Source organism: Alosa sapidissima, chromosome 23, assembly GCF_018492685.1.
Source record: "Alosa sapidissima isolate fAloSap1 chromosome 23, fAloSap1.pri, whole genome shotgun sequence".
Classification (NCBI taxonomy): domain Eukaryota; kingdom Metazoa; phylum Chordata; class Actinopteri; order Clupeiformes; family Clupeidae; genus Alosa; species Alosa sapidissima.
The window spans coordinates 25060548-25088047 of record NC_055979.1 but is presented as its reverse complement, the minus strand read 5'-3'; the positions used below and the strand labels follow the sequence as shown (position 1 = coordinate 25088047).

At 47.8% G+C, this 27500-nt stretch overlaps 4 protein-coding genes across 10 annotated transcripts in view; 1 reads left to right on the top strand and 3 right to left on the bottom strand.

Moving 5' to 3' along the window:
• tsga10 (testis specific, 10) overlaps positions 1–5685 on the bottom strand; it is a 24263-nt gene extending 18578 nt beyond the window's left edge. For 2 of the 4 annotated variants that reach the window (XM_042079943.1, XM_042079942.1), the window contains exons 1-7: positions 5264–5684; positions 4776–4902; positions 4608–4673; positions 4260–4464; positions 3678–3871; positions 2236–2391; positions 992–1180 (exon numbers count right to left, since the gene is read on the bottom strand). In XM_042079943.1, coding sequence (XP_041935877.1) covers positions 992–1180; positions 2236–2391; positions 3678–3758 — 426 coding nt within the window. In that variant the 5' untranslated portion in view covers positions 3759–3871; positions 4260–4464; positions 4608–4673; positions 4776–4902; positions 5264–5684. Of the gene's footprint in view, positions 1–991; positions 1181–2235; positions 2392–3677; positions 3872–4259; positions 4465–4607; positions 4674–4775; positions 4903–5263 lie in introns of all 4 variants that reach the window. The other 2 variants (XM_042079940.1, XM_042079941.1) reach the window with 2 other exon arrangements.
• A 645-nt stretch (positions 5686–6330) lies between these two features.
• On the bottom strand, positions 6331–22342 carry zc3h13 (zinc finger CCCH-type containing 13). Its single transcript, XM_042079917.1, is given in 22 exon segments — positions 6331–6978; positions 7764–7927; positions 8855–9055; positions 9464–9610; positions 9948–10679; positions 11135–12409; positions 12640–12749; positions 13147–13660; positions 13953–14207; positions 14592–14634; positions 14636–15066; positions 15701–16068; positions 16328–16492; positions 17468–17668; positions 18045–18223; positions 18333–18371; positions 18934–19061; positions 19413–19527; positions 20440–20554; positions 20918–21027; positions 21372–21515; positions 22077–22342. Coding segments are annotated over 21 exon segments (5607 nt in total). The 5' UTR covers positions 21507–21515; positions 22077–22342; the 3' UTR covers positions 6331–6798.
• Positions 22343–22763: 421 nt separating this feature from the next.
• On the bottom strand, positions 22764–26450 carry cpb2 (carboxypeptidase B2 (plasma)). Its single transcript, XM_042079951.1, has 11 exons — positions 26302–26450; positions 25808–25883; positions 25478–25602; positions 25273–25384; positions 25084–25185; positions 24866–24973; positions 24641–24751; positions 24429–24519; positions 24010–24212; positions 23734–23818; positions 22764–23078 (listed from the first exon to the last, which is right to left on the bottom strand). The coding sequence occupies exons 1-11, from the start codon at positions 26370–26372 to the stop codon at positions 22891–22893; spliced, it is 1272 nt and encodes a 423-aa protein (XP_041935885.1). The 5' UTR covers positions 26373–26450; the 3' UTR covers positions 22764–22890.
• A 289-nt stretch (positions 26451–26739) lies between these two features.
• Positions 26740–27500, top strand: part of alg11 (ALG11 alpha-1,2-mannosyltransferase) — a 5720-nt gene continuing 4959 nt past the window's right edge. For all 4 annotated transcript variants that reach the window (XM_042079945.1, XM_042079947.1, XM_042079946.1 and 1 more), the window contains exons 1-2: positions 26740–26835; positions 27421–27500. The exon at positions 27421–27500 is cut by the window's right edge and continues 142 nt beyond it. In XM_042079945.1, the coding sequence (XP_041935879.1) occupies positions 26789–26835; positions 27421–27500 (127 nt within the window). In that variant the 5' untranslated portion in view covers positions 26740–26788. The remainder of the gene's footprint in view (positions 26836–27420) is intronic.

Genomic DNA, 27500 nt, shown 5'->3' with positions numbered 1-27500 from the left:
ATTAGCTTTTTATTGTTCTCAAAATCGCTCTGAAAGTGATCCCCAACGATATCGTTCTTCATGTCGTTATCGTTATAGTTTATGTGTAAACGTCGTCATTCATATTGACAAGAACAATATTTGTTTATAGTTATAGTTATTGTTATCGTTCTTGGTGTGAATGACCCTTAAGAGTCTTCAAAAGTGATTCTGTCTGATGCTTGCTCGCGTGGCATGCAGCTAGGACCCGGTGTGAGAGCACCATGAACTACATCTAGTGGAAGACATATGAAGTGGAGAGTGAGGGGGGGACATGCTGATAACAATGGAAAGCACAACTGAAGACATTTCTTCCACTCTGTTCTGTGGATGTGCTGTAGACAAGGTTCAACATAAGCAATGGGCCGCTGGCCCGGGACAGCTGAAAGAGCGTGTCGGCCATGTTGGTTGGCACGAGTCAGATCAGTTCACCTGTGATGCTCACTGGTTGAAGATAAGCATGTGAGGCTACTAACATAAAGAGGTCACATTAAGAGTTCTGTGCAAAAGTGACTTTTCTGGGCCAGTAAATATATACAAGGGGTCAGTACAAAGGACCAGTTGGGAGGAACTGTTATGTTGGCCACTACAGTCGAGTGTGTCCTCCGTGCTGTTTGTCCCTCTCGGTGGCCTGTACCTTGAGTCTCTGCCTGAGGCTGTCCCTCTCGGTGGCCTGTACCTTGAGTCTCTCCCTGAGGCTGTCCCTCTCGGTGGCCTGTACCTTGAGTCTCTCCCTGAGGCTGTCCCTCTCGGTGGCCTGTACCTTGAGTCTCTCCCTGAGGCTGTCCCTCTCGGTGGCCTGTACCTTGAGTCTCTCCCTGAGGCTGTCCCTCTCGGTGGCCTGTACCTTGAGTCTCTCCCTGAGGCTGTCCCTCTCGGTGGCCTGTACCTTGAGTCTCTCCCTGAGGCTGTCCCTCTCGGTGGCCTGTACCTTGAGTCTCTCCCTGAGGCTGTCCCTCTCGGTGGCCTGTACCTTGAGTCTCTCCCTGAGGCTGTCCCTCTCGGTGGTCATGCGCTGCAGGTCGGACTGCGCTTCGTCCCTCTCGGTCTCCACACGCTTCAGGATGCTGTGGGCCGTCACGCCGCCCTTGGAGCCGCTGCTGCTGCGCACTGACCGCGCTCGCATCACCTCACGCCGCAGAGCTGCGATCTCCTGCTGCGCCTGCACACACACACACACACACACACATATATACACATACACACACACATAAACACATACATAAACACACACACACACACACACACACACATAAACACATACATAAACACACACACACACACACACACACACATACATAAACACACACACACACACATAAACACACACACACACACATACATAAACACACACACACACACACACACACACAGACACACACACACACACACACATACATAAACACACACACACATACATAAACACACACACACACACACACACACATACATAAACACATACATAAACACACACACACACACACACACACACACACACACACACACACACACAGACACACACACACACACATACATAAACACACACACACACACACACACACACACATACATAAACACACACACACACACACACACATATACACACACACACACAAACACACACACACATACATAAACACACACACACACACACACACACACACACACACACACACACACACACACACATACATAAACACACACTCGCGCAGACATACATAAACACACACACACACATACATAAACACACACACAGACATAAACACACACACACACAGACCCACACACACATACATAAACACACATACACACAGACAAACACACACACACACACACACACAAACACACACACACACACAAACACACACACACACACACACACACACAGACATATACACACACACAAACACACACACACACAAACACACACACACACACACACAGAGTGAAGAACAAAAAGATGTCACTTATGGGACCTGCCACCTTTCATAGGGGAAACGTTACATAATTCTCCACACAGGTCCACACATCACTTATTAGGAGATATTAGGCTATTAGTATTCTACATTATGCTATAGATTTATTCAAATTAAAATCATCTCTAGCTTGTCAAAATAACTAAGGGCTAATAAATGGACTGTCCCTCTGCGCTGGACCAGGTCCAGATCGTCCAGATTGACCAGGCTGGACAGAGAGTCCTGTCGAAGCGGAGCTCACCTGCTGGTAGTGCATGCTGGTCTTGTCGCGGTCCGCGGTGAGAACCTTGACGTTGGCCTGGATCTCGGAGAGGTGGCGTTCGTACTTCTCCAGCACGGCCTGCATCTCGTCCCTCTCCCGCAGCACCCGCATCAGCTCCGAGTCATACGTCCCTCCCTGGACACACACACACACATTTTTTATTTATTTTCATTGTTTATGTCTATTTAAATGTCATCTTTACCTATTTATTTGATTGTTAGTGTGTGTCTACGTCTGCCTTGGTTTGATTAGTCAAGTCAAGTCAACTTTATTGTCAAACTACAAACTAAACTACTACAATCAAAACCATGCAACAGTACACTACACAGCAGACGGACATTGTGTTTCTCCCATAATCCAATGTGCAGTATTAAAACAAGATGTCACACACTAAGCATAAATTAAACAAGACTAACCATAGGACACAACTAGACAAGTGCAAATAGATATTTAAAAGGTATACAGATCAACACAAGGTGCAATATGGCAAAAGTGCAAAGTAGCAGCAGTATTTTGCAAACATTGAGTTTGCCTTTTTCACAGCCTTTTTCACAGTTCCACAGGTCTTTGTGTGTGTGTGTTGTGTGTGTGTGTGTGTGTGGGGGGGGGGGTTATAATCCAGTTTTCATGAGTGAGTTGAGCAGTCTGATGGCTTGTGGGAAAAAGCTGTTGCTGAGTCTGCTGCTACTGCTGCTGTAGAGCTTGCCAGATGTTAGGAGCGTGAACAGTTTGTGTGTGGGGTGGGTGGGGTCTTTGATGATGTTGGTGGCTCTTTTGTGGCAGTGGGACGGGTATATGTCCTGGATGGATGGTTGGGCTGATCTGGTGCTCTTCTCAGCTGACCTCGCCACCCTCTGAAGAGCTTTTCGGTCAGCAACAGAACAGCTACCATACCAGACTGAAAGACGGCTGGTGAGGATGGTCTCACATGACATTGTTGTATGTCTCCATGTATGTCTTGTTGGGTCAAGCTTTGTGGAGTCCAAGTCAGATTTCCCCATGGGTACATTAGAGTATCTATCTATCTATCTATCTACAAAGCCCAGCGAAAGAGCCCTCAACAGGCCCAGGAAACTGGCTGAACATGCTCACAGGGCACGAGCGCTCTGAAGTCTTCTGAAAGATTCTGTTAAAAGATAACTGTGTAGTGCTGTGAACAAACCCATCTAAATCCTCATACCGCCCAAGTGGTTAGCGGGGGTTTAGCAGAGGCCAACACCATAACATTGCTATCTCAAGTTTTCGCAACATCAAAAAGTTAACCATTTACAGAAAAAAAAACCTCCTGCCTTAGATGACAATAGGCATGACCATAGAAGCACAAAAAACTGTATGTTCCATGCCTCCCTTGAACTATGTTAATACCTGAGCTGCGCTGAGGAATGCAACAGAAAGCAGGTGTGCCGTGGGTGTGGCTGTACCTTGACAGGGGAGTGGCGGGGAGGGCTGGGGCTGAGGGCGAGCCCTCGCGTCGGGCTGGTCGATGGTCGACTTCTCCACATGGTACGCTGGCGGTCCACCCTCTGTCCGAGGTCGTCCTCCTGTTCCTGCACACGGTGCACAACACGAGTCGGCCCACTGCCACTGGCCTCAGACTCTGCAACCTGAACTCCCTCTGAAAGAGAGACATCATTCATCTCCTCATGAACTTCACAACACCACAACTCCCCTGCCTGCATCACTATGGTTATGGTTTGGTATTTGGTAGACTAATGACGTGACTTAGTAGATACACACATTTCCGCAACACTTTGTCAGCAAATTATAGTACACTGAATACAGTATACCTCTGATAACAACACTCCAGTACGTACTCAGTCCATTTACGGTGCTTAATACTGGTGGGGACTACGGTAGTCCCTTAGGCATACTTGTATGCTGTATTAGTCTAGACAAGAGCTCTCTAGGGCTCTGGTCTAGACTATCAGTCTCTAAGGCCTCCTGTTGTTCCAGTCAGTGCAGCTTTATCTGTGGAGTCGGTTCCCACGGCAGGAGGATCTCACCTGTGACTCTGAACCTCTGCAGTATGGTGTTCAGCTGCTGCCTCTCTCTCTGTAGCTCCTTCAGTACGGTCTGCAGCTCCTCCGCCTGCTCCTCCGCCTGCTCCTCAGCAGACTGTGGGCACAGCTGGACCTGCCATTCCTCATCCGATCCAGAGCTCAGCTGACACTCGGAGTTATCTGAGTCACACTGAACTACCTCAACTGACTATGACATAAGCCAAGAATACCAATGATATCATTATCATTGGTATTCATTTAATTGTGGTAATCATAACAATAACAACAATGATATCACTGCTTCTGTGCTAGGCTATGTCAGTTTGGACAAGAGTGAAAGAATGTGCTTACAGAGTTTAGCTTGGTTAAGGTATTTTCCAAATCAACAATATTTTTTTGAAGACCATCCAGTATGTTCTGAAAAAAGAACATGTCACAACATTACATAAAGGTACTAGTGCTATATAACTGTATGCACCAGTACTATATACTGTACGTGCTTATGCACAATTTCTGTACCTTAACTGACTCCTGTTGGTTATCCACTGTGGCTCTGGCAGTCTATACTGGGCCTCCGAAATACTGGACAGGATTATGAATCTGTGCTGCCATCTACCGGCTTAGCTCTGACCGACAACTTCACAAACTGCCAAGAAATTATCACAATCGATGCATAAGTTATTTTTCACGTCTTTAATTTTAAATTATTACGTGAAAATGCTTTCTGACATTAATGTCCTTCTCCATAAATATGCAACCATAGACTGTTTAAATACGCATGCGGAGACATTCAGATGCTTTCTGCGTTTAGAATAAATCAACTTTTTCCTTGATGTTCTAATTGTGTCCCTTGTGTAAACCTGAGTTACACATTGCATAATAACAATGTTACACGAAAGAATGCAAAAGTGCTCTTCATGATGGAGTGGGGAATCCATAGGAGAACCTACCATCTCCATGGCAACCGAATCTCAGTATATCAAAGCACATTAGAATAATCAGCTTACCACAACTTTTTCTCCGTCCGCGACAAAATCGGCCAACTGTTGTACTAAAACTAAACGCACGACCCTCAACAGAAATGTTTAATCAGAATAAAATAGCCCAAATCGGTTAAATGAACTAGCTACTAAGTCAAGACTACCAACTTAACGTTAGCCAAGTTGCAGTAGCACATAGCTTAACTTTAACGTTAGCTGGCTATGACCGTCCAACTTTAAATTGGACAGATTTACGCTCTATTTGTATCGACGAAATGGTCAGTTAACTGGTAAACTGTGCCATTACGATTATAAAGTTACATTTCCGTTGGCTAATTCCTTAACTTCTTACTAATGCTGCATAACTAAATGATTAAGTTGGTGTAGTCCATTCGGCCACCTGCAGGTGCTAAACCGCTTTTCTCAGGATAAACATTCGGACAAATCACAACTATGGACGCGAAGCGTCACAAACGCAGCTGTTGAACTGCACCAATCAGCAAACATGACTTCCGTCTGTAACCTTGACAACTTGGCGTATCATTGTTACTCTTTTACAAACGGTCTATGATTATTACACGCTGATTTGCCATGTGATTTGCACAAATAAAAGACATGTAGAAATGTTTCTTTTTTTTAGTCAAACCTTCACGAATCCATGTTGAGTCCATAGAATCCAGAGTCGTTTATCCACAGTCGTCAAATCCGCTCATAATCATATCGGCACACTTGTGTTGCCCAGCTGTGCTGACTGGACCCAACGTATAAGTGTGAAGTGAATCGAGTGAAGTCTGTGTGGGCTTCATGAGAAGTTGGTCCATTCATCTTGCACCGATAAAGTGTCCCAATTAATTGTCATGTATGACAGATTATGGAATATTTCGTCTCTCTGATGAGTCTGATTCCATATGGGGAAAAAAGGCTTTGGCTGCAGCCAAGAAAAAGATTGGGGGGGGGGGGGGGGGGGGGGGGGACAGTAAAGTTGAGTGTACTGGTGTACACCTGCACACATTTTTGTAAATTTGTGTTTGCGTTTTACCAGTTTAATGTAGGAAACAAACCATGATATGACAGAAGTAAACATAAGACTCAAATGAAGATTTAACCATTTTAATGCACAGTTCTACTCACCAATGCATGAAAGATGGAATGAACGTACAATGACATTGTTAATAAAGAACTGCCACGGATTCTTTTTTTCTTCCCCACTTTTTTTTTTAAAAAAAAAACCACTTCACTAAAAAAAACAATTCCATCAAAACAGTTATTCTCTTCTGTGAACATTTCCCCACAGTTTTATTGAGTTCACCCACTGTGGCCTTAAACAAATCCATCCACTCAGTATCTCATCCATCCATCCATAGGCTTGCAACTCCCGCAGTCTCTATGGTGGACTCGCTCTCAATCCTCCACACAACCACTGACTTAACAACAGTTTCAGTGTTATGAGTTTTGCACAGAGGCTAGTGGACAGTAGGTTACAGGTAGGCAGAGGATGAGTGTAAGCCAGGGTCATGCTGCTACTCACTGATGGCCGCCCCCTCCCCCCCCCCCCTCTCCTCTTAGGAGACACACACCGCGCCAGAGGGGGCGGCACCTGGGGCGCTAGCTGCGCTGGTCTGAGCGCGCTCCAGGTCAGCCGTCTGGCTGGAAGCGAGGGCCTTCTTAAAGAGACGTACGCTGAGCTGCAGCAGCTCGGAGTCTCCCACTGGGGGGGTCGTGTACATCTGCTTGGTGGTGCCCTGGGGATGGAGGAGAAGTTCCTTTTTATTCATATGTTTTTACTGATTAAAGCTCGAACAAGGCAGACAACAACACCACAGCGATGCTTTGAAAGTAAAAAGTAGAAAGGGGGTGAAAGGGAAAAATAATGTTTACGAATTGACCAAAGTTCACCCAGCGTTAGTGAAAGTTCAGTTAACAGGGCTTAAAGCAACAGTCACCTCGCCCACGCCTGAATTCCGGCAGAGACCGAGAAGTTAAAGCCCCGAGTTAATGAAAGCAAATATTACTGTGGGCTCCTTTACATCATTTTAGAGATTTTCATTTAGAATGACCATACGTGTTCTTTACCCCAGGTCATGGCACCTCTGTGTAGAATTCTGGGGTATTCTCACTGTATTTTGATGTGTTCATATGTTACTTCTGTGTGTAGTACACAACGGGGAGAGGTCCATAACTTTGTCTAATACCAAAGGCCTGACCAGATGTGGACACTAAGGGAAGCTTAGGCCTGTGTCTATTTACCATCAGAAAGGTCATACAGCCCTGGGTTTAGGAACATCAGTGATAACATGGGCCGAGGGACATGGCGTGTTGGTTCGGGCTAGTATTTCCATCTGGTCAGAGCCAGTTTTGTACACTGGTTGGCACCTGCCACGTTGGCATGATTTACGTTTGTATGTTTTAGTATAACAGGCTTCTCTCAGGTTGTCAGGGCATTCATCTAGGACCCCAATGCTAAGCGTATGCTTGCACTAGCACAGATGTGCAAATGCGGGTGTTGAAAGGGGGCGTTGTGGCCTACTTTGTCATTCTTCAGCAGCTGCTTGCGGATGGCGATGTCCCGCCGTGCGCTGAGGGCCTTGCAGCCAGAGCCCAGGTTGCGCAGGAGATTGGCCCGCTCCACGCGTCTGTTCAGCGCCGCCATGTTGAGAGCGCCCAGGTCATGCTCAAACAGCCGGTCAGCATCTACAAACACATCCAGAGGGAAGACATGGTCAACACACCTGTGCGAAGGACTGCACTCCTCACACATACACAAAACTGAGTGCGGAGGACTGAACTCACACATACACAAAACTGAATGTGGTAGACAGTACATACACAATTAGTTTGAAACTTTTACTGAGTCAAATCTACTCAACCCACCCATCAGTAGTATGGGAGCACAAATCAAAAACAATAGAACCGCAGACAGGTACATTCAGACTTAGCGCCTTTTTCTGACAAAAGAAGTTATGCAGACCGCTTTTTCAGTTTGAGATAAAATCTGCCAGCATTCTTGTTCCAAAAAGCAGGCAGAAGCATCTTTTTTGCAATAGGCAAAGTGACTAACGTTTCGTTACGTGTGGATACAAAATATCGCGGAAGAAAAAATTGGGGTTGGGTATTGCTTTTGGTATGTTATGGTAAAGTTGTGAAGTCATGTCAAACAATTCCCTATGCTCACTAAAACGAGTCTCTTGACCGATGTTCTGTCACCTTCCTTCATTTTTTACTTGTTGTCATGGGAAACCACAGGTCTCGGTAATCCGTTTGTGATTGGCTAGCTGTAAAAAAAGACACCATGACATATGCCGTTTTTCCGCTAGAAGTTGAATATTTATCAACTTCTGAGCTGCAGAAAAAGACTGTTTCAGTCGCGTTTTAAAAGAAGCCGACGATTTTTTGAGAACACAGTCTACTCCATACGATTATAATGTAAAACGGACACTAGCAGCTGCGAAAAAGAAGCTTAGTCTGAACGTACCCTAAGTAACTATAGGACAATATAACTTCAAGGACAGGTGATTCAACAAACAGGTTTTTTAAATCTGCTATATTGTAGAGACTTTTAAAAGGTACTTTCCTTACCCACCACCCCTTAGTTAAAGTTGCCCTGTCTTGTGAACTCACCTTTAGGGTCGTCCAGCTCGCTCTTGCAGACCTCTTTGACGCGGGCGAGGAGATGGGGCCCGGCCAGGCGGCGCGAGACGCCCGCCCTGAGCAGCACGGCTCCAGGGGTGAACCTGAGCAGAGCCGCCCCTGGGGCCCGCGGCTCCTGCTTCTGCTTGGGCATCAGGCTGGACCAGTCCACGTCGATCACGTCCAGAGGACCTGAGGGGGCACAAGGCATGCCAGTTAGTCAACATGGACATCAGTCATGGCTCCTATGCCCTGGGAAAATACCCTCTCCCAAAGTAGGAGCTAAAATGGTTATAGGAACTGCGTCTACAGGAACTACAATAGCCCCCAGTTCCATGCAGTGTGAACACGTAAAAAGGTCCAGGAACTAGAAGGTGTATGTACTACAAAGAGTCCCTACAGTGGGAAAAGACCAATAGTTGATTGTACTGTACGAGATGCAGTCTTCTAAACACAATCCCAGAGTTTTGTATGCACAGCTCATATGGACAAATGGGTTTTTATTTTAGCCAACTCTAAGTCCTTATTTAGATCAGATGGAGCTGCAGAGCTGCTTCTACATAAGCATCTAATCTTCTATGAATCGTGTCATGGACGCACCTGGGACTCTCTCATCGTCCTGCTGGTCCTCTCGTTTCTGAGCACTGTCTGCAAGAATCTCGTCCAGTTCATCATCACTGATGGGCTCGTACTCTTCACCTCCAGAGACGATCGACTGGGCGTCCTCTCCTTTCCCTTCGTCTTCTTCTGAGAGCAAGCAAACACACATCAGAAAGTTGCAGCTTTTGCATTGAGCCCTTGAGGTGACAAGCATGGGCTATGAAACTGAACTCAGAAGTACAAGACAGAACAACTTACACTTAATAAACTCTAATATGTTGTTTTGTGTAGTTGTCTCTAATTATGTTGTGTTGTGTAGTTGTACTTTTTAAACTTTCATATGTTGTGTAGTTGCCTCTAATTATGTTGTGTTGTGTAGTTGTACTTTTTAAACTTTAATATGTTGTGTTGTGTAGTTGTATTTAATATGTTGTGTTGTGTAGCTGTGTTGTGCAGCTGTGTTGTGCAGCTGTGTGTTGCTTACCGTCAAGGCTGTCCCCCTTTTCTTCTTCAGCAGCCTCGGCTTGAGCGTGCGCGCTGTCCACTGGCTTGTCAGGATTAATGGCAACAGTCTCCCGTGGCAACAGGGGCTCGTAGTCGGCGCGCTCCATGCGTCCGTCACCTCTGCCCTTGGGGTCTCCGTGCGGCACGGGGTCGATGGGGAGCAGTCTCTCCCGTTCGCTCCGCTCGCGCTCCCTCTCGCGCTCCCTCTCGCGCTCGCGTTGCTCCCGCTCTCTCTCGCGGTGTTCGCGTTCCCTCTCCGCTCGCTCGCGCTCCCTCTCGCGCTCCAAGCGCTCGTGCACGGCGCCGGACAGGAGTCCCTCGGGCAGCAGGCGCTCGCGCTCCCGAGGCTCCCGCATGTTGTCCCGCTCGCGCTCGCGGATGGGCTCGCGGTTGGCGCCCCGATGGGGCAGCAGCGGCTCTCGGGGGCCGCGGGGTGCCCAGTCCCTCTGCGGCTCCTGCTCCCAGTCCCTGGGCTGCTGGGGGACCCCGGCCGGACTGAGGCCCAGACCCAGGCCCAGACCCAGGCCCAGACCGAGACCCAGCCCGAGTCCCGGGGGCCCTGGCGGCTGCCTCGGGTCCTTGCGGTCGAAGACATCGCGCTCGCGGTCTCGGTCACGCTCTCGGCTGTCGTAGGAGCCCGCACGAGAGCGCGCCTGGCGCTCGGACTCGGGGGAGCTTCGTCGGGAACTGTGGCTTCGGGAGTCCTGGCGATCTAGAGGAGGAAGAGCAGGGAGGAAAGAAAAGCATTTGAAGTTAGCTGTCAATGAAAACCTGGAGATGCTGCGCTGGGCTCACCTGATGACGCGAGAGTGTGTGTGTGTGTGTGTGTGTACAATGTGTTTGTAGAGACGCTGCACTAGTCTCTCCTGATTACGTGTGTGTGTGTGTACAATGTGTTTGTGGAGATGCTGCACTAGTCTCTCCTGATGACGTGAGTGTGTGGAGATGTTGCGCTGGTCTCACCTGATGACGTGTGTGTGTGTGGAGATGTTGCACTGGTCTCACCTGATGACGTGTGTGTGTGTGTGTGTGTGTGGAGATGTTGCGCTGGTCTCATCTGATGACGTGTGTGTGAGTGGAGATGTTGTGCTGGTCTCATCTGATGACGTGTGTGTGTGTGTGTGTGTGTGTGTGTGTGTGTGTGTGGAGATGTTGCGCTGGTCTCACCTGATGACGTGCTGCGACTGGGCTCTCCTCTCCTCAGCTGATCGATGCGGGACTTCCTCTCGGCCCCGACCGACTCCCCGACCGCCGCCCTCTCCCGTTCGCGCTCGCGTTCCCTCTCCCTCTCCCTCTCGCGCTCTCGTTCCCTCTCGCGCTCGCGGTCCCGGGCTGCGTTGCCCACCGGCGGGCGGCCCCTCCTCGCCCTGGGCACCTGCGGGTTCTCGTCTCGGTGCGCCTCGCCGGAGGGTGACCGCAGGCGGCGGGAGGAGCGTTGGCCGGGCGCGTTGCCTAGGACACCGGGCCGCACACCGGCGGGGTGCGCGTCCATCGGCGCGTTGGGCAGGAGCGGCTTGCGCAGCATGTGCTGGGGCAGCAGAGGCTGCAGGGGGGGCGTGGGCAACAGCATGGGGGGGTCGGGGAGCAGCGGGGCGATGGGGGGGTCCGTCCTGCCCCGTCCGAGCCGCCTGCTGGGGAGCGCCTCGGCGGGCAGCAGGGTCCTGGGCTCTGGGATGGGCTGGACCGGGGGCGGTGGAGGAGGCGGGGGGGGAGGTGGAGGCGGCTCGCCGCGGTCAGGGACGTCCTCGTCGGACCAGTCGCTGAGCGGCAGGGTCAGGGGCGAGCGCTGGCTGGCCGCCAGGACCCTCTGGGACAGCAGGTCCTCCTTGTTGATGGGCGGTGGCGTGCGTGGGCCCCGGCGAGACCGCTTGCTGAGCGGGTGGTGTCCGGCTCCGGGCTCGTCCTCCGAGGCGTCAGAGTCTCCGCCACGCGAGCGCTTGCGCTTCTTGTCCAGCGCTTTCTTCTTGGGCACCTTCCTCGGGGAGAGCAGGGGAGGAGGCGGGTTGCTGACCACGGGCTCCGGGTTGAAGCGCTCGTCACGTCCGGCGACACCGCCTGCCCGGTCCTCCTCGCGCCGGTTCTTCTTCAGGCCTTTCTTCTGGCCTTTGGTCTTCTTCTTGCCCTCCTCGTGGCCCGCTACCACGGGCGGCTCGCGCTCCTCTGCGGTCGGAACGGGGACGCTGGCGGGGGGACTGGCCTCTCGCTCCTTGCCCCTCCTGGTGTCCGACGGGGCCGAAACGCCCTCCTGCTCTCCGCGGCGGTCGGCGCCGCCTCCGCGGGCCTCTTCGTGGGCTCGTCCACGCACGTCCTTCTTGTCTGGACGCCGGTCTTCCTCCTTCCAGCGGGAGGGCTTTTCCTCAGCGGGCACACGGGGCGGAGGAGGGGGGGAGCGGGGAGGGTCTTGAGGGCGGACCACCTGGCTCAACAGGCGGTGCTTCTCACCTGCACACACACACACACACACACACACACACACACACACACACACACACACACACGCGCGCACACACACACACGCGCGCACACACACGCGCGCACACACAGACACACGCACACAAAAACAAATACAGAGAAAAAAGTTTTATGCAACTTATGGCAACTTTTTTTTTTATTTAAATTCTGAGCTGCCAAAGCTCAGACAGACAGTCCATCAGTCAGACAATCAGTCCTACCTTTTTCCTCTGAGCTGTTATAGCCATCGCTGTCCGCAGGGCTGGCCTCGCGGGCACGTTTGGGAGACGAGCGGGGGCTGGGTGTGGTCTCCACTCGGTGTCTCTTACGACTACAAACACAGAGAATGGACAAAACAAAGTTAAGACATTTCAGCTGCACCCAAACAAAAGCAACTACAAAAAAGTACTACAAAAATAAGTGTCATGTTTATCTGTATCTGAACTAAGGGCCTTGAGCCTTTGAGCCGTGTTTACCAGAGGGGTATTTCACAAAACCTAGATAAGGGATTAAGCTAGGATTGTTGGTCATCCTGGCTAAATCTTGCTTCACAAAGTTACCAGGGGGGATTTATTCTGTGGCCCCTAGCCTGACGCTAGGTCAAGCCTCGCTTGACCTTGCTCACTTATCTTGGATTTCTAAATTCCGCCTTTGTGAAATACCCCTCTGGTCTTTAAGATTCATGTTTATCAGTATTTGAACTAAGTTTGAGCCTTGTTGTTGTTTACCTGGCCTTGCGCTCCTCGACAGAATCTCGGACGGGGCGGTCATCTCTGGTGTCGTCTCTCCTCTCTCTGCGCTCCTCTCTTCCCTTCTCCCTCTCCTCCCAGTCCCTCTGCCGCTCCCTCTCTCTCTGCTCGCGCTCGCGTTCTCTCTCCTTCCTCTCCCGCTCCCTCTCCCTCTCTCGCTCCTCCCTCTCCCTCTCGCGTTCCTCCCTCTCCCGCTCTCTCTCTCGCTCCTCGCGCTCCCTCTCTCGCTCCCGTTCTCTCTCGCGCTCCCTCTCCCTCTCCCGGTCCCGTTCTCGGACCCTCTCGCGCTCGCGCTCCGCCTCGCGCTCCCTCTCTTTCTCCTTCTCTTTCTCCTTCTCCTTCTCCCTCTCCCTCTCGCGGTCACGCTCGCGCTCCCGGGGGCGTTCGTCTCGCCGATCGTCCGCCCTCTCAGTCCTGCGCTCGTCCCTCCGCTCCTCGCGCTCCGGCTCCTCTCCGCGGCTCTGGTGTCGGCCAGGGGAGGGCGCCCTCACCTCTGCATCACACACACACACACACACACACACGCAAAAGATAAAACAAAATGTTAACTCCTATCCTCACACTTCATATGATTACTTTTTAAGGTATGGAAACCATGAAAAGACATGGTGTTAAGGGAGGGGCTATTTAATTATTTTAATAGGATTTTGTTCACCTATAACTAACCAATTTAAAATGCAAAATGGACCTTTCAACGATAAAAAGCAGCTACATTATTTGATTGAATGAAATGCCTTTCATGACAAGCCCTGTTAGTAAATTGGCTGAGATTAAAAGTGCCTCACCTCTGTCCCGGTTGTCCCTGCGCTCGCGGTCGGCATGGCCACTCCTGCGGTCATAGGAGGAGTCTCGGGCCTGCTCGCCTCTCGGCCGCTCGTTGCCATAGCGATCGGTGGTCCGCTCATTACCTCGGTCGGTGGCCTTGCTGTCGCCTCCGCGCTCCGAGCCTCTCTCTGCACTCCGCTCGCGAACGCCGCTCTTGGACTCCCAGCTGTCATGACCGCGGTCACCTGGTGATGCTCGCGAGCCTCGAGATGAACCTGCAAACGTACCACACAAAAGCATGGCAGCATTGTCGTTAACAAGAACCACCACAAGACGACACTATGCCCTGCAAAGCCAAAGTGCAGTATCTACGAAAATTCCAAACTGAGAAAAACTGTATTGCTGGAAAATTCCAAACTGAACACTGTATTTTAGCAGATACTGTAAAACGACAACTCCTGTATCTTCAGGAAATGTTTCAGTAGATCAATGAGATTTGAATAGGTTGATCGGAGGATATGGCATTTTATATTGGTGTAAAAAAATGCAGATACTGCACTTTGGCTTTGTAGGACCGTAGAGGGTGGATTTTAACCATAGCAGGAAACAAACTGGTTCACTGAGGGGCCGAAGCATCGCCTACGTTTGCGGACGCTCACCTTTATCTGTGGCCTCGGCTCCACGGCCTCGACCTCGGCCCCCCCCTCTCGGCGCGGGCGTCCGATCTGGCCTCGGTCCGCGTTTCGCTCCTTCCCTCCTCGCGGCTGTGGCCCTTCCCGTAACTCCCACGATCCTCTGGGGCGGCGGCGGCGGCGGCGTCGTCCTTCCGGTGCGCTTCGCCGCGCTCCCTCTCGCGGTCTCGCTCCCTCTCCCTGTCCCTCTCGCGCTCTCGCTCCCTGTGCTCGGGCGGGTCCCGCGTGGAGCGCGCGTCGCTCCTGGACGCGTCCCCGCGGGCGTCCTTCCCGTCCTGTCTGTGCAGACGTTCGTCTCGGCCGTCGCGGCGGTCCCTGCCGTCTCGCCGGTCGCGGCTGTCGCGGGAATCGCGGTCGTCTCTGTTGTCTCGCGAGCTGCTCTGCTCCGGCTCGTAGTCCCGCTCGTCTCGACCGCTCTCCTTCTCACGCCTGCCGCGAGACTCTGCCACAATCAAAGAGGACAGTAGAATGTCAGATCTTTGACAGTGACTGTAATGTCAACTGGTGATGGTTTTCCTGTTTGTATCTGTGTAATGTGATGTTTATGTGCTGTTGTGATATATGTGGGTGGGGTATGTGGTGGCAGGGTGGTGGGTGAAGAACCGTGACTGTGTGTATCTATGTATTTCATGTCTGTGAGGCTTGTATGGTATGTGAAAACAAATTTCCTATGTAAGGACAAATAAACTAACTAACTGACAAGAAAATCACTACACGTTACATTCTGATGATCTAATTAACTGCTTGCTGAGTGTGCATGTATTGCAAAACCTTTTTAGTGTGAATATGCATGTTTGAGAGCAGGGACTCTGTCAGTAGCTTGTAGATATTCATCTCTCAAACAGGCTTAGAAATTATGTGCATGCGTGCAGTTGACTGACAGTTGTGGGTTCAATTCCCGGCTTCCGCCACTGTGTCCTTGAGCAAGGTTCTAAACCCCAACTTGTTCCGGGAACAATGTAATCCCTTGTAATATAGTTCACATATGTATGTCACTTTGGTCTAGTTTGGTCACAGTGTCTACTAAATGAATAAATGGAAGTGTGTGTGGGTGTGTGTGTGTGCAGTCCACACACCATCTCTGCGTTCGTGGCGTCGCTCCTGCGGTGGCGGGCTCCTGTCTCGTTCGCCGCGCCCTCCCCTCTCGCGGCCCTGCGAGTGGCGTCGGCCGGGGCTGGCCCGGCGCTGGCCCGGAGGCGAGGGTCCACGCGGGGTCAGGGGTGAGCGCGAGCGCCTCAGGGCGGAGGAGGAGGACGAGGGCGGAGGGGAGGAGGAGGAGGCGGGGGGGCCCGGCTCGCTCCGCGGGTACGAGGGCGACGGGGGGCTGCGGTTGCGGCGGCGTGGGGAAGGCGTGTGTCTCTGGGCGGACGAGCGCGAGCCCGAGTGGGAGGACGGGGAGTGGTGGCGCGCCGTCGAGGGGGACGGACTGTGCTGCTGACGGGACCTGCAACACACACAAAACACTCATGTGTGAATACAGACAACATAACAATTCTGCACAGACCTACCGTACTGTATACTTCTCATTTCAATCCCTCTGTGTTATCAAATCAAGATCACAGACACACACAGACAAACACACAGACAGACTGAGACACACAGACAGACAGATAGACACAGACACACACAGACAGACACACACACACCCACACACACACACACACAGACAGACACACGCACGGAGCGTTTGTTCTGGTGCTCACCGGTGTGGGGATGCAGAGGCGGGGGGTTTCTGGGAGGACACTTTGGGGGAGGAGGACTTCCTCCTGCCGAGGGGCGACACGTCTCTGGAGGGCGAGGAAACGCTTCCAGACCGCTCATCTGACGTCACGGACCTCTTGGCCTTGTGGGAGCTCTCTGACCGGTCCCTACAAGAGGAGATGAGACACTTGAGCTTTAACGTGGTCATCACAGACACCAGACTAACTTATCCAATCTTGCACTTTATCAATAGCACTGTAGTCACACACCACTGAGAGAACTTTACTGATGCCCGCTCAAACTGATCTCTTGTTAAGACAACTAAATAAAACCAGTCAAATTTTTCATTATTGGTGTGATGAAAATGTTACTTTAGGATGATAGAAAAGAGAATCATGCTGCAGGCTTTTTCAGATGGCAATGATGATTATTAACGTGGCTCAAAACAACTTCCACCCTCCGTGACAGGCAGGCTAAACCAGGCATGTAACTGAAGAGCTTGGTTGGCGGAGCGTGTGCTGCAACACTTCTCGTCTACTGAAATCTGTGGAACTGGCTACGCCAGACATGATAGCAGCGCAGGCTATTTTACACTCTGCAAACAGAGCGCTTCAATTCGCCTTATTCACCCGGTCGGCCAGTACGAAGCTAACAGTACGACGCTAAAGGGCCATTACACCTCAGTCCAGCAGATGGTGGTGGTAATGCACTCCATTTGCAAACTGCCAAAAAAAAAAAGAAGGGTTCACTGGCCTGTTCTTCTTCTTCAGTGAGTTTTTTTTTGGCAGTTTGCAAACGGAGTGCATTACCACCACCATCTGCTGGACTGAGGTGTAATGGCAAGTGTACCCTTTAGCCTCGTTCTGGCCGGCGGGTGAAGTAAGGCGAATTGCGCACCTGGTGTAGCCCGGTGCTGACATTCATATTGGAACTCCCCCTATTACCGTCGGTCCCGTATTTCTGCCGTCTAGCGTGTATGGGTCACTTAATATCCATTTCTATACAAACCAAGACGGTTCTATAAAACAAGATCGTTGTTTTAGAATTTCCGAACAAAAGTGGTAATAATTGGGGGTGTTACGATAATAAGGTCTTTTGAGGGTCAGCTAGTAGAGCAGGTAGAGAGGATTGTGGTGTCCAACCTCCGTTTGTCCTTCTTCTCCTTGTGCTTCTCCGTGTCGCGGCCCCTCTCCTTGCCCTCCTTGGACCGGTCCTCAGACTTGTCCTTGTTCTTGTGTTTGCCTTTGTGCTTCTTCCCAACCACGTGGGTCTCCACGGGAACCGGCGGAGGGGGGCTGGGGGTGCGCGGGCCTTTCTTCTTCCCGTGACCCCCCTTAGAGAACCTGGGCAGAGAGCAGACAAGAACATGTTACAGTACAGCTTATCCACAGGTTAGTCTCCAATTTGGACCCATATTCTGGCCTTGATGACTTAAGGGGAACTTTAAGTACTGTGATACTACCAATAAACTACGTTTACTCTCAACTCAAAACTAAACAAATGTGAATTGTTGATTATACACATTATGTAAGCCATGTTAAATAAGAGTAAATTTAATTTGAAATGAGGAGAGAGTTTGGTATTGGTTAATGGCCCAGAACTCATGGTTAGAGCTGATAGTCCTAATAGGAAAACTTTGCTACAGTAGGGTCACCTCACCAACAAAATTGAAAATAAAAAAAAAATAAAAAAAACTGTAAACCCATCGCCAACCCTTACCGAGTCTCCGACTCCTCTGCCCGAGTCTGGTCGGACACCGGAGAGGAGATCACGGAAGAGGAAGACGACTTCTCCTTCTTCACAGAGCCTGCGCTCTTCCCTGACGCCTTGTACTTGGGGGAGCCACTTGACTTGCGGGACGAGGGGGAACCTTTGGAGCTTCCGCGTTCAGGGGAAGCCTAAAGAACGGGGGGAAAAAAACGTCGTCAGAACATTTTAGGGCCAGAAATACTCTTAGCAAACACCCTAATTAGGATGGTTAGCAGCTATGCAGTTCTCTACTCGTACCTTAGACATGCTGCTGGGCCTGTTCTTAGGGGTTGATTCCTGTTGAGAAGAGATTTGACTTCATTAGTACTTTACAGTATGTCTTGGGAAGGTTGATTTTTCCCTTTAAGCAGTAGTGATTTAGGTCCAAACTCTTGTAGACCATGACTAGTTTGTTGACTAGACATGTTTGGTTATTGTAAGGGTTAAATCATATATATCAGAAAGCTAGATACCGCATTGGGCTCCCGAACGTACGTAAATAGCGACGCCATCTTGGTGGGTGCAACAATAACTGGAGGCCAGTGGAGAAACACGTGAGTGACAGGTGTCTCTGATTGCAGCAAGTGTTGCTGTCACTCCCCCATAGACAGTAAAGGTGCTGCCCCCACCAATATGGCCGCCGCGTTTATGATGCCACCTAATAGAACTCGTGTCTAATGTTTGGATGTTGTCAAGGTGACTAGCATGTTTGGATGTTGTAAAGGTGACTAGCATGTTTGGATGTTGTAAAGGTGACTAGCATGTTTGGATGTTGTAAAGGTGACTAGCATGTTTGGATGTTGTAAAGGTTCAATGGCATCATTTACATTCACGGAGCTACTATAGCAGGCAGCAGTACCTCCTTCTTGATGACGATCTCATCTCTCTTGTCCAAGTTCTCTTGTTCGAGCTTCATCAGCTCACGCTGGATCTTCTGCCTCTTCATTTCCAAAGACAACTCGTAGTCGTAGTCACCGTTATCAGAGTCTGCAAGATGATCAGATCAGATACTATGTGAGCTACAAAGACCAGCACGAAGAAACAGGCCTTGCCACAAAGACTTTCTGACAGTATTCAACAAGTAGTATGGCTAAGTTGATGGGCTAGCATGCAGTAGCCAGAAAAGTTATGGGTTCATATCCCAACAGTCACCAATGTGCCCTTGAGGAAGGCACTTAACCCCGAGGTTGCTCTGGGGAGAATGGCCCTTGTAATACTTGACATATGTAAGGCGCTTTGGATAAATGCACTGGCCAAATAAATAAGTCATTTATAATGGATTAACGGACAGGAAACAGTCCAACGGTCAAACTCCCGAGTCTCTCTGGTCCCCCTCACCTTCTCGGGTGCCCTCCCACTCTGCTGGCTCTTCCTCACTAGCTGGAGTTCTCTCCTTGGTAATCTTTATGTCCTCCTTCTCCCGGTGCCGTCCCCGAGATGAGTCGCGCTGCTTCTGCTAACACACACACACACACACACACACAAGAGTGAGGTCAAGTCAGCGAGTCTGATCCACACTCACGAAAGGTCTTTGTCCCTACTAGCTTGTCTGGGAGTTTGCCAGAAAAACAAATGAAAGCACTGTGGACATCATATGTCTCATAAAGACAAAGTTTGTATAATCATTGGTGTGACTGTGACTGATGTTGACTATTCACAGCTTACGATCTGTATCGTTTCACAGTAGATAACACCACACCTTCTCTGAGGTATGATAACCTATCTATAATACAGTCACACACATAGATTCAGCATCATACTAAATTAACAGTAGCAATGAGAGATGCAGACAAGATGGCGTGCTTGTGGGTGATGTAGGCTAGAGATGGCGTGTGTGTTCATGGGGGTTATATGGGTGATGAGCCTACTCTGGTTGTGGGTGATGTATGAGGGGTATATGGGTTAAAGGTCGCGTGCCTACTCTGGTTGTGGGTGATGTACTCTGGTTGTGGGTGATGTATGAGGGGTATATGGGTTAAAGGTCGTGTGCCTACTCTGGTTGTGGGTGATGTATGAGGGGTATATGGGTTAAAGGTCGTGTGCCTACTCTGGTTGTGGGTGATGTATGAGGGGTATATGGGTTAAAGGTTGTGTGCCTACTCTGGTTGTGGGTGATGTATGAGGGGTATATGGGTTAAAGGTTGTGTGCCTACTCTGGTTGTGGGTGATGTATGAGGGGTATATGGGTTAAAGGTCGTGTGCCTACTCTGGTTGTGGGTGATGTATGAGGGGTATATGGGTTAAAGGTCGTGTGCCTACTCTGGTTGTGGGTGATGTATGAGGGGTATATGGGTTAAAGGTCGTGTGCCTACTCTGGTTGTGGGTGATGTATGAGGGGTATATGGGTTAAAGGTTGTGTGCCTACTCTGGTTGTGGGTGATGTAGGCTCTTCTGGGTCTCTTTTCTGGGCATCTGCTTCAGCATCCTGTCTCTTATTCCTCATCCTCTCCCGGAGATCCCCTGTGGGCCTCTCTGCTGACCTGCAGTGGGGGAGAAAAGGACGTTAAGAGTACAGCGGCACCACATACACGCAAACATTGCATTGCATATGTCACACGGGCCTCGAACCCGCCACCTTAACACACACACACACACACACCGGCATGGGAGACGAACGCTCTAACCACTGAGCTAAAAGCCCAGGCTTCCAACTCAGCGGTTAGAAGCGTTCTTAAGGTTAGGGCTGTGACGATTTACACGGGCAACTAGCATGCTAGCTCAGTCTGCCTCCATTACACATACACGCCACATCTACATTTAGTTTGGAGATCAGAGGATAAAAGGCAATGGTGTGTGTATGTGTGTGTACGTGTGTGTGTTAGTCCAATCTGCACGTGCCTTACCTGCTAAACGTTCCAGAAAAGCCTTTGCCCCTTGGCTGAGTTCCATGTGTATAGCGACAAGTATTGCCGTAACTGCAGTTCCCAGTCTTTAACCAATTTCTACAGTGTGTCTGAAAGAAATTCATATTTCAAGAACATGTTTAAGAGTTGATCAGTCTGGCCAGATTGGGCTTCCTACAACACACAAACTGATGTGTGAAAAAGAAAAGATCTGTATATTTGTTGGCAGTATGTTACATCGTAACACCAAACACACACTTACCATACACCTTCCTCTCTTCCCTCCTCTACCTCCTCTATACTATACTGACTAGACTAATACTATAATTATTCCTACCTAAGGTCACCTCTGCACTGTAGCTTGAATGTTACTCCTCATTCTGTAAGTCGCTTTGGATAAAGTCGTCTGCTAACTGAATAACTGTAATGTACATCTGTCTGAAAGGTGTCTCACCTCCGCAGCATTCCCTCCGGTACTGGGGCCGAGTCTCTCAAAAACACTGGGCCTTCGAGAGGGTGTGGTGCTTGTACTGCTGTCAGATATGGTCTTCGAATTCTCCACTGTTACCTTCCGCCTGATCTTGGACATTCTGCAGAGCTAAGACAAAAGGTTGAGAGTGTAAGTGTGTATCTCCATCAATTCACACCATCTGTGTTTGCAGACACAATGCAAAGGCCTAATCACCGAGGAATGAATGGTGCCGACACGCCCGGGTACAACGGAGTTGTAATTGATGTCTGCAATGTCTGTTTAAAGTTAGTCTATGGGTTGGCTTGTTAGCTAACATTAGTTAGCAAAACAATGACGCTGCAGCACAAACAAGTGAAGCAGAGCAATGTTAACGTTATCTTTGACGTTACGGTACCAGAGGCTAACATTAGTTAGCTGCAGCTACTACAACGTTAGTTACCTACGCATGGAAATGGCTAGCTAGCCCACCTAGTCGAGAGATTGCTTAACATGTAGTATGTGCACAGTTGAAATAATCTCTCGGCATCTGCATGCAATTTGAACATGATTTGCATTATTTGGTGCGGACAGCCATTTCTGGAAAAGATACATGCGGGTCAGTGTTTGTTAACGTTAGCCATTCTTGCTAAAGGACTGCATGACTATCGTCGCTCATTTTCCATGGTTGTATTTGAACCATGTTCTTACCCAAATTATTAATCAGGCGTCGTGTCCAGTTTCACAGACTATGGAGAGATCTCTCTTCTATAATTACAAGTTAAAATCTTGCCTTTTGATCACCGGGGTTACCCGACCCGCCTTCATGTTGTTAGCGATAGGGTGCTAAGCACTTTGCCAGCTAACTTTCAGGCCATAGAAATACGTATAGTTTGAGGCTAGATGAATTACCGAAATGCACCATGGGAAACTGGAGGTGTAGTGTGAGGCGACCGCGTGTGTTGTAAAAAAAAGACCTACTTCTGATACAGCAGAATCCACGATATGCCATGCATTAATATTTACATGTAGGCTAAGTAATATGTTACTTATTGTTTTATTTCCATTAGGCTGTTGATTAATTTGACATTGTTTATTGATATTCTCCTTAATGTAGTCTTACCATGAATGGACATTATTGTTTATTATTGCTTTTTTCCCCTCATTTTTATTGTTTATTTCATTAGGCTATTGATTGAATTGACATTGTTTACTATTGCTATTCTCATTATAGTCTGACCAACATTTCAATTTGATCCCTGTTAAATTTAAGTATTATATTGTTTTGTATTTGTATGTCGCTTTGGACAAAAGAGTATCCACCATAACCAGTAAACCGTGGTTGCAATGGACAAATGACAATGGGTGAACTGAACTCATAAATGGATGAACTGACAATGATTTTATGGTGCATTTATTCATTTATTTGGATATGAATGTAAACACATTTCAAAATAAACAGAAAATCACATACATTACTAAATGACAATAGCACTAAGGCCTATATCTCCATGTGAACATAAGCTCATTGTATTCTTTTGATAACCTTGAGAGAAATACTCTTCAGTGCCAAGAGCGCTTCTTTGCATGCATTGGCGATGAGATTCGGTGGCAGGAGGAATCCATACCTGCCGCGGTCCTGCAGTTCAAAAGTAAAAGAGTAGTTGATCCCAAGGTTATAGGCCCAGTCATCGGATCCTCCTGGAGCCAAATCTATAAAGTGACATGGAGGGTCATGTTCAAAATAGTAGTGCTCTTAGTTGTCACACAGAAAGGTATGGACACAGACATACAGAAATCTTTAAAGGAGGATATGTAAGAAATGTATTTCAATTAATCATAAAATCGCCCTGATATGCCACTAGACATTAAGAAATCATGTTCATTTCAAATACTTATATCACTGACAACAGAATCTTGAATTTCCCCTGGGGATCAATAAAGTATCTATCTATCTATCTATCTATCTATCTATCTATCTAACAGTAGTCCGGCCAGGATATTGTCATTTAAAAGTTACAGCCCTCAACTGATGTTGATGTTGTCATGTTGTGTTTTGGCCTGATGCGCCACCCTCCACCTATCTACTAATCACAAAGTCAGTAGTGTTTCGGCATCCGGGTTGCTAGTTCTGCCAGTCAGAGGGGAGGGGGATACACCGCTCTACAGTAATTTGAAAGTGATTGCAGTCCCAGTTTTGGCCACAATCTTACATATGGTTCCTTTAAGCTTTTTCATGCCCACAAGAGAATTTCTGGTGTGTACCAGAAACATTTGTGCAAAGTTGTGCAAAACTTTCTGGTATGAACTGAAACATATTTTTGCCCCATTTCTGAGGGGCTCCGAGGCTCAAATGGAAACTACTTACATATGGTTTTTGATCCAGGGCCAAATTTGTAATGGCTCCTGTAATACCTCTGGATGTCATTGGCTGCGTCCTGTGCCATTTCATTCTGCATGAGTACACAAGAATACTTTCATCACTCTCTGCAAAACAAATTAAAATCTCTCTTTGTCCGCTTAAAAGTCTGTTTCACCAACACTCATCAAACAGCACTCAACAAATAGGACAGTGGCAAGAAACAAATCTTGCGTTTTTAGATTTTGTACTGAAAAAAAGTTTCACTGCAAAGCAGAAACTGACTAGCTCATCGTGGTTGGCGGCCAGCTCGTGTGCACAGGAGTAGGGGAAGAGCAGCATCTGGGAGTAGGAATGGATGGAGACGTAGAGCTTTACTGTGGCCTTGTGGCTACGCAGGAAGTTGGCCACAGCTTGAGCCTCGGGCTCAGACTCTGGGTACTGCCCACAGTATGTGTCATCACAGGGGTTGCTGCTGGCCCCTGATGCTGTTTCAGAGAATGAGAGTGATGTTCAGGTGTCAGTGTTTAAGAGTACTGTAGGCTATAACATCTCACACCTGTAGACAAAGGCATATCTATTTAATTCGTTTTTCACTGATCCCTAAAAGCACAGAAACACCAAATTCATTCACATTTACCGTAGTCCTAAACTTAGGCCTATGATGCTGATATTGGAAAAGAATGCGGTTCGTCTGTACTTACTGCACCAGTTTGCATCAAAATTGCGGTTTAGATCAACTCCAACACAGACACCGTTTGGATGAATGGACCGGTTCTTTCTCCACATACGTTTCTTGTGTAAAGTATAAAGAAGTAACTTTAAATGTAACATAAAACAGTTTTGCGTATAGAAACTGTAGATTAAACAAAGCTACACAAGGCTTTGAGTTGCCAGTATATGAGATATGACTTACAGTAGTCCAAGTGTATCTATATCCATCTGGATTCATCACTGGCAGAACATAGATGTCCATGGCGTCCATCATTTCCGTAATCTCACGGTTTAAACCATAATAATTGATGCACTACCAGGAAGAATGTGAAATTATGTCAGATATATTAACATAGGTACACAGTCAGACGTGTCCTGTATAGGTATCACATTATTTGTGGAAGTTATTAAGGCAAGGGGTGCTAACATTGTCCACAAACCACAGGCAGAATGCTGGAGAGATCCACTCCCTTGCATGGATCCCACAATCTATCCACATAGCTTTCTTTGGTGTATTACTTGCTCTGCCAGATAGCTAGTAGGTTAGGAATACAGAAACTATTATTACTGATATGAATATTCCATAAATAACCCCCAGACCCATTAAACATGAAAGTATACACTCCATAAAAGTGAAATTCTCACCTTCAGGACATAGAGTGGCCGTTTTTCAAATGATGACCCGGTGAGGAGCACCTTCACCATATTTGCATGGTCCGTCGCTGTCTTGTTGACCCAGTGGTAAATCTGGCAACACAAAAGACCACAATCAAAAATGAGCTACACTTGCAAGTTAGTAACCCATCGTTGCTGAAACACAAAATAAATTCTTACCTCTTCCAAGTTGTGGTAACGTTCATAGAATGATGTCCCTTTTAATCGTGGGTCTTTGGTATCATTTCTGGTCTGAATCTCAGTGAGTTGCTCTGTGTCTTCCAACATGACACTATAAACACAAAATGTGGAGTTTGAGGCACTTGAAAAGGAATCGAATTGGAAGACACTCATATGAATAAATATGAGGGCCTCCATATCTCACCTGTGGGTGAATTGGTTGCTTTCGAGCTGTGCTGTTACATCTAGCACCCTCTCTTGAGGGACATATAGATGCACCTCTGTGTTTGCAGTGATGTGAATTGGCGAGGCTGGCTGCCATAGTACTGTCTGAGGATGAGACCAAGGTAACTCAAGTATCTGTAACCTGCTGTACAACACATTTTGGGTATGTTTTTTTTTTCAGATGAATAAACTTTAGAAACATTCACCCTTATGCCAATGATGTTCATAGAAACACACACACATACACACACATTAAATATTTACTGTGTACTGTATATGATGTCTTTCCTTAAGTAAGATCTTGCCATACCTCAAATTGAGATGATATATTTCTGAGGATATCCACCTGCTCTGGTGTTAATGCAGTGATTGAGAGAACTTTACCACTGAACACCAAGAAATAAGAATAACATTTTAATTTTTATATTTCATTTTCATATTCAAGTAAATAACACATTTGATAAAACTATGCATAATAGTTTGATATCACTAATGGCTTTCATGTATGATAGACATAAACCATGCTAGTTGTATGTCAACAAAGGTACAGCAACAGGCAACGTGACCACATGTAGCCCTATCTGTTCTGTTAGATGGTTTTGCTAGGAGGGTACTGAAAGGATTAAATGTAAAATGATTAGGTGTCTGTGTCATACACTTGGATAATTGGATAAGAAGTCATCCACAATTTTAAATACTTAACTAAAACACTACTTTACTATCAGTAGGTGCAATACATGGTCAAGCATTCCTATAACAAATGTTAAACAGATGATAACATCCTTTGTAAGGAAAACAACTTACTTTTCAGCGGCACTTTTTTCAGGAAATTTGTCTAGGCTTAGCACAAAAACTATCAGTAGCTGGAGCTTCATTTTTATCTGTCTGAACACTAAAAGACTTCTTTCAAACTAGTTCAACGGGCAGGAGTAGGCTAAAGGGGGCAAGAGAGCGGTATTGATTTTTGAGTTGTTTGTTCCCTTGTTTAACTTTTAACAAAACAGATTCTGAATTCTGTTAATCTCTACCATTCAATCTGGTTTATTTAAAGACAAATGTTAATATTTACTGTTCAGCCTCTGTATATCAATGTTAAGTTTTCTCTTATACATTTGCACACAACACAAGAATAGCCCTCCAAAGGCCTTCTCTTATCTAGATGTTACACCCACGTCGATAGGTGGCAGTATACGGATTAGTGAAGGATAATGACATCAGCAGAGTCCGTTTACTTCTCTGACATCAGCGTAACATACTTCCGGGTTGTGGAAAATGTTGTGTTGTCAACAAGATGTCAGGCCACGATCACTTGACTCTCTGCCTCTGTGATTTAATCAGGTAATGAATGAAAGATATTATATATGTATTGACAGCGGTAGGGCACACAGATAGAAACGGAAATCCGAGTCACGGTTAACAACCCCATGCAGGACTCGGCATCCCTTATGGAGAGCTTAGCTTCTAGTTAGCTGACTCGCGAATCCTGTCAATACTTGTAACTTTTACCAGAATATGAATGGGAATGTATACAATTGCTTATTCTACCACGGGTGTAAAGTTTAACCTAGCGACGATACTAATGTATATGTCAGTTTGCAGTATGCCAACGTTAGCTAAGCCTGGGTGTGAGCTGGAACAACATGATGTTTTTAAAGTGGTCATGTTGTCACCTTTTGTGTGATGGAACAAGTTTTTAAGCAGAGATTTTGTCTAGAACTTTGATTTAAGCCATCTTACTCTGTACAGTGCAGTGTCCAGAATGCATTTCCTAGACGTTTTGTCTTGGTTTATCAAGGCAGTCAGTAGTGATATTGTGTGGTGTGGTGTGATGTGATTCGTAGAAGCTCTTGTTTGCTTTTGACATTGTGTACACATTGTGTAAACATTGAGTTGTTGTAATAGTGTCTTTTCCCCTTCATACAGGTTACTATGGTCGTTGGTGCTGCCATGCGTGTACCTGTGCGTGGTGTTAACGAGTGGGCTCTTCCTGCTCATCCTGGGGG